Below are 16,797 nucleotides of genomic sequence, written 5' to 3'. Positions count from 1 at the left end.
GTGTGTCTCCATATTGACGACTACAAATTTGCAACTAGTTCTAGCTTGTTTTCAACTATTGGAAGATCATTTTACATGAACTCAACGTGTTAATTAGCTCTTTGTTATCCACAAAAAATAACACACATGCATGATCAAGAGGAAGAGACATGGAAAAAGTAAAATTTACACTAACAACGGTTTCTTTTTCTCCTCTCTTCTTCCTTATCTTCATCTATTGTCTATGCTCTCGAGCAACTAGCCTACACCTCTCTCCCTTTTCCCAAGCAACCAATTTTTCTGCATGTCACCAACTAATACATCGCTATATAGAGCTACATAACACCCAACTAAGTTTCTCTCTACGCATCCACAACAACCACATCAGCCGCGCGCCATTCTCAAGAAATTATATTTCTTTCTTTCGCTAGAGCTATCTATATATAGCAGACAAATCCCTTTGTCTGAGATGCAAATGGTTACACACAACTAAAGGAATAATTGGGTGTGAATTTGACATTTCACCAAAAGGTTACCATTTGACATTTCACCAAAAGGTTACCATTTGAATTAAAAAAATAATAATAATAGACTAACTCTGTTGAAAGAAAAAAAGGACTGAATTTGTTAAGATTGATGTTTTTGTTATAAATGGTAACCTTTTTGGAGCTACCTTATCCACTATTTGGTATGAAATGAATGGGAGATGGCATGGTGAAACGCCAAAGGCTACATCCGTATTGGTCGCTCGCATCGACAAGCTGGTTAGGAATCGAATAACCAGTTTGAGAATGTTGGATGCTCGAAAGTATAACAAGGCCATGGAAACTTGGTTCTCCTACAGATGATTCTTTGTTTTCTGTCTCTGTTTTCCTTTTTTCAAAACATTCAGTTAATGCAACAGTCTGTACAAAAAAAAAATTTGAATAAATTTAACATTATTTCAAAATTCAAAAAAGAAAAGGTAACTTTTTTGGAGAAATGCCTCGATTGATGTTTTTGTTTTGTTGAAGTTTGAGTAATGAAATTGAGTGTTGCTGATTTGTTTAGTCTCTCATTTTTTCCATTTATTGGTACGGTTTTAGCTCTAGCTTTGTTGAACTTGTATATTGACGGTTCAACAAAGTAGTGTTGAACTTGTATATTGAGTGTTGTTAAAACACTACTCGTGCATAAAGGGAATGGGCTTTAAAAAAAAACAGTTGCGAACATATCCAAATTAAAGTCCATAAAATAAAATGACATAATCCTCAAAGCAACGACATAACTGGGGTCCACCACGGGAGACAGATTATTTCAAACGCGAACGAGTTTTTTCACATCAAACGGAAGGGATGAGGAGGCGAATGACACCATCCTTGATGATAGTTTTGATCGGACGGCTAGGAACGTCAACAGGAGCAGAAAGCATAGCCACGTCACCAGAGTAGAAGCGACCGTCGGAGTCATGGCTAACGGCAGGAGCTTGACCAGTCACCTTGACTCTCCCGCTCGAAACGGAGACGTTGAAGTTGTCTTTGGGAACACCTGGCATGTCTAAACGCACGTATAGGCTGCCGCTCTCGAGCTGCTTTGACTCATAAGCCATAGTCGTTCCTTGACGCACATTCGGGTGAGGAATCAACAACGGACCCGTTAAATCCGGGTCTGCTCTTCCACACATAGCAATTACCACAGTGACAAATTAATAAACCAAACATAGTACTGAATCATAATATATATGATTAATTTATATAGTAGTATTAATTAAAAATTAACACGTACGATAAGGATCCCTGTTATAGGGAAGCCTCTGAGGACATCGACAGAGATCTGCGACCACACATAGAGGAGAGTACGGTAAAAACATTTACAAAATGTAAGAAAAAATTCAAAAGAAAATAAAATAAAATTACCATCTCCTCTGAAACGTATGCCACCGAGAAACGCTGACCAAAAAACAACGTAACTCAGTTTATTTTTAATTGTAAGATATAAATAAAGTAAAATTTTGAATGATTCGTATATATAATAAACTAAAATAGATAATTAATGGGTTACAGTTGCAGGAAGGGCGTTGAGGATGGAGGATGTTAGTCTTGGAGAGATGAAGCCTGAGAACACCGTCGGTCATGTGGTAGGTGAAGCCGGAGATCTCGCAGCATCCGCATACGAGTCCGGTGATGATGAGGTAGTTCCGGTGAGAGAAGTCGTGTGTATGGACCTTGGGTGCGTGGGCGCTGACACTCACAAGGGTCTTGGAGGGTTCAAGAGTAACGCCATCTTCTGGAACGCCGGGAAAATCCATTCTCACGAACATGATATCGTTCTCAAGCATCTTGTACTCCTGAAACCCTTTTGGCCCATTCATGAGAAACTCGTTGTTGATTGCGTAAAACCCTTCTGCTATCACCACATTAAAAATTATTAGAGAAAATATCATCTCAGTAAACGAGAAACTCGATTGAGATTTGAGCTTCTCATTGGTTCAGAAGAAGTTTACCGGGAGACTGAGGGACGGCAGGAAGAGGAACGGCGGCCATGATTCAACAGATGGAGGTTTTTAGCAACTGGATATTAGGGTTGCTTCTCCTTTATAAATCTCTCTCTCTCTCACGCTGATCTTTATGGGAGACAAGGCGACGAGGAGGGAAGGAAGATATTGTCAGGTGAAAACGACAAAAACTGCTAGGGAAGGGGGCACGCGTCCACTTCTTATTTGTGAAACAATGCTCCTTGCGTTTATTAACCAAACTCATTACTATACACGTACGGTTTAATTATGTCTATATGATTATATCATAACGATTAATAATTTGAATAATAACAAAAAAATTAAACTTGACATTAAGGGATGGGACCAATGTTTTTTTTTGGGGTCAAATGGGACCAATGTTTAAGACCGGCATGGTTAGAGCATGATCAACCCTAAAGACCCAAATCGGTCTCTTAATGATCATTTAGTAATTAATGATGGTTAAGAGCTTATAGTTAAGAGACCCCTATTTTTAGAGCTCCAATGATAGGTTCTTAATTTGGGGTTCTTAAAAATAAAAAATTTATTTAATTAAAAATTTATAAAGATAAAAATTATTTATTAAATATAACATATTAAAAGAAAACATTTTAAACATAGATTAAAAAAACATTACAAAAAAGATTAGTAAAATAAACGAGAATAATTTGAAAGAAGCATCCGAACTCAGTTGTTGTCTTGATATTGTCCGAATTTACGCCATAAATGTTCAACCAAATCAGCTTTCAGTTGTTGATGCATTTGTCTATCATGAATTCTAGTTCGAACGCTCATCATATTGGCGATATTTGTTGGGATATCTGTAGAATACGTGAGATCCACTTGTGAACCTCTGGTGTTTTCTCCTTGTTGGAACTCTGAAACATCATCTTGAGTGTATCCATCTCGTTCGTCTTCTACTATCATGTTATGGAGTATGATACATGCTCTCATAATGGATTTTTAACGATGGCAAAGCGAGCTTGTAAGACTCCAAAAGCACGCTCCACATCTTTTCAGACCGCTTCTTGATGTTGAGCAAATAAAACCGCTTTCGGCCCTTGTGGTATTGGAATAGATTGGATAAAAGTTGCCTATTTCGGATAAATACCGTCGGTGAGATAGTAAGCCAAATGATACTCTCTTCCATTGACAGAGAAAGTGACTTGCGGAGCTTGACCTTTTATTATGTCATCGAAAACATGAGAGCGATCAAGAACATTGATATCATTTAAGGTACCTGGAGGTCCAAAAAACGCATTTCATATCCATAGATCATACGAAGCAACCGCCTCTAAAACGATTGTGGGTTTTCCTAAACCACGTGAATATTGACTTTTCCAAGCGGTGGGATAATTCTTCCACTCCCAATGCATACAGTCGAGGCTTCCTATATCCCGGGAAATCCATGATGTTCACCAATATCAAGCAGACATTGAAGATCAGTCGGTGTTGGTCTTCTTAGGTACTTCTCGCCGAATAAATTTATTATTCATTCCACAAAATTTTCCAAACATGACCGAGTAGTAGTTGCACCGAGTCTGAGATATTCATCAACAGTATCAGCCGCAGTACCATATGCCATGAGACGAATGGCTGCTGTACACTTTTGAAGTGGAGAGAGACTAAGCCTTCCAAGACAATCTTTCTTTTGGTGAAAGAAATCAACTTCATTGGAGAGTCGATGAACAATACGCATGAACAATGGTTTGTTCATTCTAAATCGTCGACGGAAGAGATTATCAGGGTAAGTTGGAGTTTCACTAAAATAATCGTTCCATAAACGTACATCGCCTTCTTCTCGATTTCTTTCGATATAAATTCATTTTTTTCTTTCGTCTTGATCACCGGAAGCAATGGCAAAATTCTCGAAAGCTTGATCAAAATATTCATCAAAATATTGATCAAAACTTTCATCAGCTACTCCCTCAAAAGTGTTATGAGAGGAAGATGCCATATATGTGAAAAAAAAATTGATTACTTTGTGATGATTAAGAAGAGAATGGATAATGAGATTGGGAATAGACAAAGAAGAGAACGGAGAATTTGTGAATAAAATTTATGATGGAAATGAAGAATTTTAAAATCTTTATATCAAACAAGAACAAGGAGATAAAAGAGAGAAGATGATTTAGTTAATAAAAATGTATATAGACCAAGGAGAGAAGATGATATTGTAATGTTTGCACAATACCAAACTTATATAGATCAAGGAGAGAAAGAGATAAAGGAGAGAAGATGAGATTGTAAAGTTTGCGGAACACCAAATTTATATAGAACACGAGAAGAGAGAAGATGAGATTGTGAATAAAATCTTTGTGCAATACAACATTTATATACAACTTCACAGCTTGTCAAGTTTTACACAATAAGACACAAGTATACAGAATTCCCGTGACAATAAGACACAAGTAGCCAATGGATCACACAGCTTCCCCGTGACAATAAGACACAAAAAGACACAACTACACAGCTTCCCCGTGACACAAACAGCCTCCACAAACAGTGTGTCCGTGACACAAACTTCAGAGGAGAAACAGCTTCTCCACCCTGACAATAAGACACAAGAAGATACAAACAAGTGATCAGGTTATGTCCATGACACAAGAAGACACAAACAAGTGATCAGAGTTACCTGATTGCAGATGAGAGCAAGTCCGTGACAGTAGCTTCAGACGAGAGCACACTTCAATAATTTTTAAGTTGACAGAAAGAACAACAAACACATTCTTAATCAATAACGATAACAAGAACAAGAAACACAAACATAGGCATTTCCATAATCAATAACCATTACAAGAACAAGAAACAAAAACACAAACACAGATTTAAACAACAAAGAGTTTAAACAGAAACACAAACACAGATATTTAAACATTTAACCCAATTAGACTTAGACAACATCAACTTAAAAGCATCAAAGCTTAAGACAACAAGTCATAAATAAGCTTCTTCTTCAGCGCTTCTTCATACTCATGCAACGGTTCTGGTTTTGCAATAAGACTATCCAACAGCTTCATCTTCGACAGCCTCTCCTTCATGGCCATATCCTCCTTCTTGATGCTCCACATGCTATGAAACTCAGACGCCGACTTCGCCTCTGCCTTAGTCTTTTGCTTACCATGCCCCTTAGATGCCTTAACACCCAGGGGCCGAGTGGCTGCTTGATCAGCTCCACCAGTATTGTTGTCAGACGCGTGAGAGGTTGAAGAATTTGCACCGTCATCAAGCTTCCTCCTTTTTGCACTTCCATCGGCTTTACAAGTATTAAGCTCGCACCACTTCTGATCATTTCGAAGTTCCTTACAAGCATGTTCAAGGTTGAATTTTTTTTGTGGTTGTTGAAGAAAATCTCATGAGCTAGGTTGAGAATATCATTCTCATTTTGACCACTGTTTCTCTCTACTTGCAGTTTCATATGCCCCGCAAAACTTGTTGACTAGATCGTTGATCTTGTGCCAACGCTGCTTGCAGTGGGACACCTCCCTTATTCACAGCCTTGCACCTTAGGACTTACAGCGAAGTATGCTGCAATCCTTTTCCAGAAAGATCAGGATTTTTGCTCATTCGATACAACTGGATATTTGCTTGTATTTAGCCAGGAGCTAATGAGCACAACGTCATATACCGGCGTCCAGTGCCTCCTTTTTCGACGCTCTACAGGAGTGCCTTCCACAAAGTTGGAATCTTCCATCGGTTGCGAGCGAAAAAGAGGGATTTGAGATGAAGATAGTTCGAGACTATCTTCAGATAAACCAAAAATAATGTTTTGTTGACTGTTTAGAAGTTCAACAAACTTTTGCCTCTTCGTATTTGGAAGAGAATCCATATCCGAGATGATTTAAAGAAGAGAGGAAGCTAATAATTATGTTTTAGATAGATAGAAGAGAAGAAGAGAAGAAGAAACACTTTATAGAAGAGAGAAAGCAAAGGCATTGTGTTTAATAGATCGGCCCAACCATAAACGAGTTGACATATATCTAACACACATTCATAACACTTCTAATCCATTTCTATCTAACCATCAGATGATATTTATTAGCAACCATAAACTAACCATTTATTACAAACTAATCAATTCAGAACAGATACACAATCAATTCATGTGAACAGATACACGAACTAATCAACCTCTATGTGAACCATTTCTCAAAAACAACCAACGAAAATATTCACAGCTATTTTATCACACTTTCAATCAATTTAAAAGAGCAAAGAAATATGCATTTACCTCTTTTGCAATTGTAGTTCTCTGGTCTGGCGAACCTTCATGTGTCTGATGAACCTTCATGTGTTCTCTGGTCTGACGAACCTTCGTGTGTCTTCAACGCTCCAACCATCTCCCAATGACAGAAAAAAATCACAAAGAATCAGATCACATATATATTCATCACGAACTCTAAACAAACGCAGGAGACAGAATCAACAGACCCAAACCAACAGAACAAAAAAATCAAAATCAAATCAAAATCAATTATAAGAGGCACAATCTAAGACATGCATGAAGGATTAAGACCTATTGAGCAAATAAAATCGTTGCTTTACCTTTCCATTAGACCGAGCTCAAACGGTAGTCGAGAGAGAGAGATATATGGTATTGGAATCGACGATTAAGATAGAGAGGCGGAGTCCTCGAGGAGAGCAACAGAGAGAGACGTCCATTGATTCATCGTGGAGGAGAGATCACCAAAGAGATCCGGAGTCGTCAAAGAGAGATCACGAAAAAGCGGCAGAGTCCTCGAGGGGAGGCGCCGACAGAGACGCCGATTCTCTCATAGTCGACGAGAAATCAAGAAGGGGAGGGGGAATCTCCGACTGAATCATCCATGGAGGAGAGATCACTAGAGAAGTTTCGGAATCGAGACCGACATCTTTCTTCCTTTCGCGAGAGAGATAGGGATGAGAGAGAGATAGAGACTTCGTTGTTGGACGACGCGTGTCCACAAGCGACAGTTCTTGTAACGCTTAATTAAGCGACGTTCCTTGGATTAAAAAAGAATTTTGTTTTTCTTTTAATCAAAATTAAGCTAAGAACCAGGGTTAAGGCACCCCGATAATCATGGTCTTAGGCAGTTAAGTATTTTCCTGTTTTTAATTAGGATTTTAGTGTTTTTTTCTTTTTTGAGATCTCTCTCTTTCTTTCTTTCACTGTCACTAGGGTTTTAGAGAGGTTTTTGAGACTGTATGGGGAGGTTGTCAGGTGAAAATGACAACCAATCCCTCTTATGACACGTGTTAACTTTACATTTGTGAGTGTGATCTATATGATAGTACTAGGATGCGTGTTCACCTCAACAGTTTCCAGTGACACGAAAATATCATCTCTCTTATTAATTTCCACTAATATACAAACGTATAAGTTTTATTAATTTCATCTTTTCGTTTCTACGCTGGTGAAAGCTCTGAGGTTTTTGTCTTGTATCAAGATAGACAACAAAGTTGGTCTTTGCCTAAATTTGGTAAGTTTTCAGCTTTATCGTAGACTTGGTAAATGCATGCCTTGAGGCACACATAAAATACACTTTTCATTTGTTCATAATTATTATCATATTGTTTTTATTTGGTTAGACATATATTCATATAAAAAAAAAAGATAGAGTGCTACACAAATTGAAGTAATGTTTATTTTTGGAATATATCCAAACTCATTGATCCTAATATTAATCAATCCCAACAAAATAGGTCCACTTAACAAACAGAAAGAAACATATCTTTAGCCACGTCATCATAATTAATGATATCAAACGGGAGGGATGAGGAGTCTAATGACACCGTTCTTGATGATGGTTTTGACCCGATGGATAGGAAAGTCGACAGGACCGGAGAGGATAACCACGTCGCTAGAGTACAACCGAGAACCTGAGTCGTGGTCAAGAGCAGGAGCTTGACCAGTCACGTTTACTTTGCCGTTAGCCACTGAGACAGTGAAGTTGTCCTTGGGAACGCCTGGCATGTCTAAACGCACGTATAAATTGCCGTCTTCGAGCTGCTTCGACTCATACGACTCGTCCATGTCATTGCCAGAGATATCTACAAGCACAAATACAGACAAATGAGTAAACACATTTTTTCAAAATATCGATTGAAATGGAATAAATGTGAAAATACCTTCTCCGAAAGCAGAATATTTAAACTCTGTAGAAAACAAAAAGAATCAGAAAATTAATCTAATCATTCACCTATACTCTAATTAATAAATTTAAATGTATGAAGAACAAGAAAATAGAAAAAGAAAAGTCTCGTACGTACCGATGCAGGAAGAGTGACTTGGATCGATGTTAGACTTGGAGAGATGAAGCCTTAAAACACCGTCGGACATTTGGTAAGTGAAGCGGTCGAACACGCAGCATCTGCAGACGGTTTCGATGACGGAGAGGTACTTCCGTTGAGCGAGGTCGTATCTGTGGACCTTGGGAGCATCTGCGTAGACAGCCAAAGATTTCTTCGCCGGGTCTAGAGAAACCCTCACGCACTCCTCCGGAACGCCGGGAAAGTCCATCCTCACGTACATGCCAAAACTCTCAAGCAACTTGAACTCTTCAAAACCTCTTGGCCCGTGAACAAGAAACGGGTTTGTGGATTCGTAATATCCTTCAGGGACGGCGGCCATGATTCAGCAGAGGGAGTTTCAAAGCTACTTAATGTTAGGGTTTCTTCTCCTTTATAATACTATCTGGCTCTCTGAGATTTTAAGCTTTATAGTTCTTTTTTGGATCTTCGTGGGAGGGCAAGGCAACAACGAGAGAGGGAAAGAAGATATTCTCAGTGAAAACGACAAAAAGGATACGCGTCATCCTCTAATTTGTTAAAAAAATCTGTAGACTTGAAAAAGGCCTGTGTTTTTACATTTAAGTTGGTCTTTGGAAATATTAGCAAGACTGAAACTTTATTGCGCAGTCCCGAAATTCATTCCCACGTATAATGCATCCGGGTTTAAGTTGGTCCTGGGACTTTTATCCGATATCCGGATTCGATCCGGATCCTATCCGAAAATTCAGATATTCGGAGGGGCCGAATCCGAATCCGGATACTAAAATGTTGGATAGTCAAAGCCAGATCCGGATCCGGATATCTTGATTTTTTCGTCCGGATATCCGGATCCGTAAGTTTTATTTATAACTATTTCAAAATTAGTAATATGTATATATAAAAACTAATTTTATTTAATATATTTTCATTTTTATAATAGTATATGTAAATTTTACGTAAATTTTGTAATATTATACATAGAAATAATTAAAAACATTATATATTTTTTATTTTTAAATTATTTTAATATTTTATATATATTAATATTATTTTTTATTTATTTTAAAGATCCAAATCCGGATCCGGATATCCGTCGGATATTACAATTTTTAGAAGGATATCCGACACCCGGATATCCGACACCCGGATATCCGAAAATCCCGGATCTAGATAAGGATAGTAAAATTATGGTTCTACCGGATAAGAATCTGGATCCGGATACCTTAAAATTGTCCGGATACCCGATCCGTCTCATGCATGGTTAACATATAAGATTTTCGTTATTCTCTTTCTTTTATTTATTTATATATTTTTTTTTGTTAACAGTTTCTATACATCTACTAAGAGCACCATTATCCTGGTTTCTCTATATGGTTTCTGTGATTAATGAGCCATATATTTAATTCAAAAGGGAAATTAATTAGCTGATACCGATCCTTAAACTGGCCATTTGGTAACCGATTTTAAATGGGGTTGTAGAGCCACGTGTCAGGTTGTGAGAAAAGGGAGGTTTAATTTTGGTTTTTGTTTTTTTTTCTTTTCATTATTTTCTTCTTCTCTCTCTTCGCGATCTCCGTCTTCTCTCTTCTCTCTTGATCTACCTAGGCGACGATTTGTCGCTATCAGTCCGATCCGTAACCGACGAAGCCATCCTCCCCCTCAATCTCATCGCCTCCTTTTCTAGCTCTTCTCTCAGCCGCAAAACTCAAGTCTTCTCCAGAATCCCTGATCTAGGTTCCTCTCTGTTTTGCATGTTGGCGACCACTCCATCTAAGCAAAGGTTGATTCGATTACTTCCGTTTTATTAGAGTCGAATTTTTAATCTGTTTTTTGTCTAAACGATTCTGTTTCTCGGTTTTGAATAGGGGAGGGATTATGAGGATTGGATCGATCAGACCAGAGTATGAGTTCGATGATGAGGAAGCTGGTATGAGGAATCAATCGATCTTGCATGTTTCGATCTTGCATGTTTCCATCTGCACGAAGCTGGTATAAGATCGATCTTGCAGGTAAAGTATCGACATGTCTACTAAAACGGTGATGATCCTTCTCTGAGTATAGGATCAAAGCGATAACCTTTTCCATCTTTTGTTGCTTGTAGGTGTGTTTGTTCAGTGGATCCTTGCGTTTTTGTGGATCTTCAAGGCCTTAGTCGAGGTAAAGCTTCATGCTTTATTAGTCTTGTTTGCAGCACAATTAGTAGCGGACTGTTTTGTTGCCTAGTTACTGATTTACTCTTGTTGGAGGTATAATTGATTGAGATGTATCTTCGTTATTGGATTAAGAGCTTAGTATCAAGTTAGTAGCGGATTGTTTTGTTGCCTAGTAACTGATTTACTCTTGTTGGAGGTTTTGTTGCCTAGTATCAAGTAAAGAGCTTTGTTTATTCTGAAGTTTTATTACCTATCTCTGTGAATTGATCTTATTTGATATGTATGTTCATTCTCTAACTCAAATCTTTTGTTTCTCTTGATTGTGATGCATGTATTGTCTTCGTGGTTGAAGGTGTTGTGGCTAAGACATCAACTTCTTCGCAACCACTACCTGAGACAAGGAGAAGAGGTAATTTTCGACAATGTCACTCTTAAAGTCAAGCTTTATTCTTTATTGCTCTTGTCTGGAAAGTAGTTGACTGAGGGGTTAATGGTTGTCTGAGTTAGGTTTAATGCTTGTCTGAGTTAGGTTGCGGTTTAGTGTTGAATCCGCGTGTGATGAAAGTGGTTGATAGAGGGTTTAATGCTTGTTTTATTGTTGTATTAGGAGTGTGAGGTAGGTAATAAATATGTTAGTTTCATGTCAACTCATGTAATAAACTCATTCTCTTCTCCTCTATTAAATCTGATTCCTTCTATAATTCTTTTCATCTTCTCAACCGCATCCTTCTTATCTTTCTATTTCTCTGCTAACACATTTCTTGTTTTTCATTTGGCTCTATGGATTCGAATCCATATCATGAGACCTCCAATTTTGTTGACCTTCTTACAAGTCAACAAGGTTGTGTCCCTCCTCAACCCTTCCGTTATGATGGTTTCTCGCATGGTGGGGAGGTCGGATCATCACAAGTCCCTCCTCAACAAGGTTGTGTCCCTCCTCAACCCTTCCGTTATGATGGTTTCTCGCATGGTGGGGAGGTCGGATCATCACAAGTCCCTCCTCAACAAGGTTGTGTCCCTCCTCAACCCTTCCGTTATGATGGTTTCTCGCATGGTGGGGAGGTCGGATCATCACAAGTCCCTCCTCAACAAGGTTGTGTCCCTCCTCAACCCTTCCGTTATGATGGTTTCTCGCATGGTGGGGAGGTCGGATCATCACAAGTCCCTCCTCAACAAGGTTGTGTCCCTCCTCAACCCTTCCGTTATGATGGTTTCTCGCATGGTGGGGAGGTCGGATCATCACAAGTCCCTCCTCAACAAGGTTGTGTCCCTCCTCAATGTACTGACACTGCTAGCATCGGTGAAGAGACACCATCAGAGCGCAGAGAAAGGAAGAAATGGACTCTCACCGAGGATGTTGTGCTTATTAGCGCATGGTTGAACACCAGCAAGGACCCTGTTGTAGGCAACGAGCAACGAGCTGGTGCATTCTGGAAGCGTATAGCTGCTTACTTTGCAGCTAGTCCAAAGGTGCAAGGTGGTGAAAAGCGAGAGTCAATCCAGTGTAAGCAGAGGTGGCAGAAGATAAACGATCTCGTTTCCAAGTTCTCTGGATCCTATGAGGTAGCAACAAGACAGAAGACAAGTGGAATGAATGAGAATGATGTAGTGAAGCTGGCCCACGAGATCTTCCACAATGATCACAAGATCAAATTCAATCTTCAACATGCGTGGGAGGAGCTGCGGTTTGACCAGAAATGGTGTGAAGTAGCTAGTAGCAAGCTTGATGGAAGCTGTAAGAAGCGAAAGTGTGACGATGGTGCTCAGTCCTCAAGCTCTTATGCAACCACCAATGATGCTGAGCAACGTCCTCCTAGTGTTAAGGCATCAAAACGAGGAAGTGGTAAGAGAACCAATGAAGACCTCAGGGATATCTCAGAGATAAAGAGCTTGTGGGCAATTAAGGAGAAAGATTTGGAAGTGAAAGAAAGATTTTCCAGGATGGGGCTGCTTGAGACTCTCATTGCCAAGACAGAGCCACTCTCTGAATTTGAAGAAGCTTTAAAGTCGAAGCTTATTTCAGAAATGTTGGGTAAGCTTCTTAACTTCTTATTTATTTGTTCTGTTTCTGTGTTATGTTGGTTTCTCTTAAAGCTTTCTCATTGTTACTCTTGCTTTGTATCAGGCGGCTCAGTCTAGTTCTCATTGTTGCTCTGTATCAGGCGGCAACAGATTACTGTATCAGGGTGAGCACATCTCTCTCTCTTTTATTGTATTTTGCATAGTATGTTTTCTATTGTATTGTTTTGTATTCTCTTATGTCTTATGTTCATCGCAGGGTGGAGCATTGGAAGTGGTCTTCTGGTCTTATGTGTCACGGGCGTGGAGCATTGGAAATATCTCATTGTTGTTTTCTTGTGTCATAGTGTCATTGTTGGTTTGTTGTGTCATGGAAGTAGCTTTGTCTTAGTTGTTTTGGTGTGTCACGAGACTGTCCCATATGTTTGTTGTTTTGTAGTCTCATTGGCTTTAAAATGAGATCGAGTCTTTGTATTCTCAATATTCTCAATATTCTCAATCACAAGTACTCTCTTTGTATTCTCTATTACATTTCAATCACAAGTCCTCTCTTTCTCATCTTCTAAATCTCTTTTAATCTCTTTCTCATCTTCTCAATCTCAAATAATCTCATTCTCATCTTCTCAATCTCTTTTAAAGAATTAGCGTGTATTGGTGCATGTTCAACCTTTCCTCCGTAAGCATGGCATTTTCTTCTCATAATGATTCTGATAATTTTGATCAAGCTTTTGATCAATATTTTGATGAACGTTTTGATCAAACGTTCGAGAATCTTGTCATTGCTTATAGTGGTAAACAAGAGGAGAGGCCTGAAAGGAAAAAACGTGTTTATATCGAAAGAAACCGTGAAGCAGACCATATACGTTTATGGAATGATTATTTCAGTGAAACTCCAACGTATCCTGAAAATTTATTCCGACGACGATTTAGAATGAACAGGCGATTATTCATGCACATTGTTGATCGACTCTCCAACGAAGTTCACTTCTTTCGCCAAAAAAAAAGATGGTCTTGGAAGGCTTGGGCTCTCTACACTCCAAAAGTGTACCGCAGCTATTCGTGTCTTGGCATATGGTACTGCGGCCGATACGGTCGACGAATATCTTTGTCTCGGTGAAACTACAACTCGGGCGTGTGTGGAAAACTTTGTGGAATGAATAATAAATTTATTTGGTGATGAGTACCTAAGAAGACCAACACCCGCTGATCTTCAACGTCTGCTTGATATTGGTGAGCAGCGTGGATTTCCCGGGATGATAGGAAGCATCGATTGTATGCTTTGGGAGTAGAAGAATTGTCCCACCGCTTGGAAAGGGCAATATTCCCGTGGTTCGGGTAAACCAACCATCGTTTTTGAGGCGGTTGCTTCATATGATCTATGGATATGACATGCATTTTTTGGACCTCCAGGTACCTTAAATGATATCAATGTTCTTGATCGCTCACCTGTTTTTGATGACATAATAAACTATCAAGCTCTGCAAGTCACTTACTCCGTCAATGGAAGAGAGTATCACTTGGCTTACAAACTTTTATCCAATCTATTCAAATACCACAAGGCTCGAAAGCAGTTTTATTTGCTCAACGTCAAGAAGCTACCCGAAAAGATGTCGAGCGTGCATTTGGAGTCTTGCAAGCTCGTTTTGCCATTGTTAAGAATCAAGCCCTTTTATGGGATAAAGTCAAAATTGGAAATATTATGAGAGCATGTATCATACTCCATAATATGATAGTAGAAGACGAACGAGATGAATACACTCAATTTAATGTTTCAGAGTTCCAACAAGGAGAAGACGCCGGAAGTTCACATGTCGATCTCACGTATTCTACAGATATGCCTTCAAATATCGCCAATATGATGGGTGTTCGAACACGAATTCGTGATAAACAAATGCATCAACGCCTCAAAGCTGATTTGGTTGAACATATATGGCGTAAATTTGGACGTGATGAAGACAACAACTGAGCTCCGATGCTTCTTTCAAATAATTCTTCTTTATTTTAGTAATTTTTGTTTTTATGTTTTTATTTTAAATCCTATGTTGAAAATGTTATCTTTTAATCTGTTTTATGTAATAAATAAATTTTAACTTAAAAAATAATTTATAATTTTTTTTTTTTTAAACCTTTAATTAAGAAACTATCATTGGAGGCACAAAATCGAACAGTTTCTTAACTAGATTTTTAAAACCCACTAACTACACTTATATAATTAAATAATCATTAAGAATCTCATTTGTGTTTCTATGGATAATGGTGCTGTAATGATCTAGCAGGCTCGCAGAGCTATGCTCTCAGGACTATGCATGAATAATATCTTCAAGTTTTAAATGGCCTTATATTAATCGGATGTAAGCCCACTTCAGAAACTAATTTGGGTGATGGTTTTTTTCTTGGGTTCGGGGTGATGCTTTTATATACGGACATGAATCACATGATAACATAAACCTATAACATATAGAATAGCTTTTAGTCGATGTGTTTAATATAACAGTTTTAATGGTTTCAAAAAATTTATGATCGAGAGTGTACAAGAAATACCTAGCAATTACTCTCTCCGTTCCTTAAAGATACATATTCTAAAGAAAAATTTTATTTCAAAAAAATCCATTTTTTATATTTTCAATACATGTTTTATTAACTAATTGCAAACTTTAAAAAACTTAATTGCACTAATTGATTTTTTATTAGTTTAAAATTATGGAAAAAAGATAAACAAAAAAAAATATGTAAATTTAATGTGTTTTATTAAAATGTGTGAAAAAACTAGAATATGAATCTTTTAGAAACAGATGGAGTATATTACTCCTCGGTTCAAGCAGTTAAGAAGTAATATCAAAGTATGGAGTTAAAGAAGTTTGGTTCAAGCATTTAACACCAAAATTGGCTATTGGAATGTGTTTTTTGTGGATATCCTCAAAAAAAAAATACAAAGCCATATGTTCTTTACATATCACTATTCAACACAGGTCTGGTTTGTATTTTTGGCGGGTGGCCTCCTGCAGGCTGCAGCAGCATTACATGTCTGATTGGGACTATATACTATCGTTTATATCGACAACCTAACATTAGAAAATTTGACATATATTTTGATACATGTTTTTTTAATAAAAAAAAAACTTTTAAATCATATTTGGAGAGAGGAATCGCCAAACTGCCAAAGCGCTGAAGAATCCCAATACACGCCTGGACAGCTGATCAAATAAATCGACAAAATAGTAAAAAAAGTTTCTCCATCTGATCAGTGGACACCTGCTATGAAGACGGATAGATCACCTGGTTAACAGGCTACAACTAAATTCGCCAGAAACTCGAATTATATGCTAAGTTGGCTACAACAAAATATGTCTCAAAACCAATAAAACAATGGAATTATTGGGCAAAGAATTTTAGAGGAGTTATTAGGCAAAGAATTTTAAAGGAGTTATTAAATTTTGAGATTCCATTGTTATTGGTTTGTGAATTTTTAAAATCTAAATAGAATCAATTGTTATTAGAGTGATGATTTTTAAATTCCACTCAAAATCCTTTGTTATTGGAAAAGTTTAGTTTTCATTGATTTTAAGATTCTATTAAAATCTATTGTTATTGAGATGTAAATTTTCTTTGTTTTTACTCATAGTACTCAACTTTGAGAATATCATCTATACCTATAAGATTTTTGAAATCAATGTAATAAAATACATTCACATACAAAAACTCAAATTGAAGACTGAAATAATATACAAATCACAACTTTAACATAATACAATTCACAACTTAAAAAAATAGAAAAAATATTAAAAATTTAAAATAAAAATTGTAAAAATAGTTTTAAAAAGCACTTTCGAATTTAAAAAAAAAACATTTCAAAAATAATAATTCAATTTTTTTTACAAAAATTCAAATTTAAAACATATATTT

At 37.5% G+C, this 16,797-nt stretch overlaps 3 protein-coding genes across 3 annotated transcripts; all 3 read right to left on the bottom strand.

Moving 5' to 3' along the window:
* Window positions 1-1,172: 1,172 nt before the first annotated feature.
* Window positions 1,173-2,541, bottom strand: LOC106300253. The gene is made up of 5 exons (XM_013736360.1): window positions 2,462-2,541; window positions 2,020-2,361; window positions 1,875-1,907; window positions 1,744-1,791; window positions 1,173-1,626 (listed from the first exon to the last, which is right to left on the bottom strand). The coding sequence occupies exons 1-5, from the start codon at window positions 2,499-2,501 to the stop codon at window positions 1,301-1,303; spliced, it is 789 nt and encodes a 262-aa protein (XP_013591814.1). The 5' UTR covers window positions 2,502-2,541; the 3' UTR covers window positions 1,173-1,300.
* A 2,856-nt stretch (window positions 2,542-5,397) lies between these two features.
* Window positions 5,398-6,167, bottom strand: LOC106332910. Its single transcript, XM_013771401.1, has 2 exons — window positions 6,102-6,167; window positions 5,398-5,757 (listed from the first exon to the last, which is right to left on the bottom strand). The coding sequence occupies exons 1-2, from the start codon at window positions 6,165-6,167 to the stop codon at window positions 5,398-5,400; spliced, it is 426 nt and encodes a 141-aa protein (XP_013626855.1).
* Window positions 6,168-8,213: 2,046 nt separating this feature from the next.
* Window positions 8,214-9,083, bottom strand: LOC106332901. Its single transcript, XM_013771395.1, has 3 exons — window positions 8,723-9,083; window positions 8,582-8,608; window positions 8,214-8,503 (listed from the first exon to the last, which is right to left on the bottom strand). The coding sequence occupies exons 1-3, from the start codon at window positions 9,081-9,083 to the stop codon at window positions 8,214-8,216; spliced, it is 678 nt and encodes a 225-aa protein (XP_013626849.1).
* Between the last annotated feature and the right edge of the window lie 7,714 nt (window positions 9,084-16,797).

The sequence above is a fragment of the Brassica oleracea genome, chromosome C1 (genome assembly GCF_000695525.1).
Source record: "Brassica oleracea var. oleracea cultivar TO1000 chromosome C1, BOL, whole genome shotgun sequence".
In the NCBI taxonomy this organism is placed as follows: Eukaryota; Viridiplantae; Streptophyta; class Magnoliopsida; order Brassicales; family Brassicaceae; genus Brassica; species Brassica oleracea.
The sequence above is the reverse complement of the archived record's forward strand: the minus strand, read 5'-3'. Positions and strand labels throughout refer to the sequence as shown.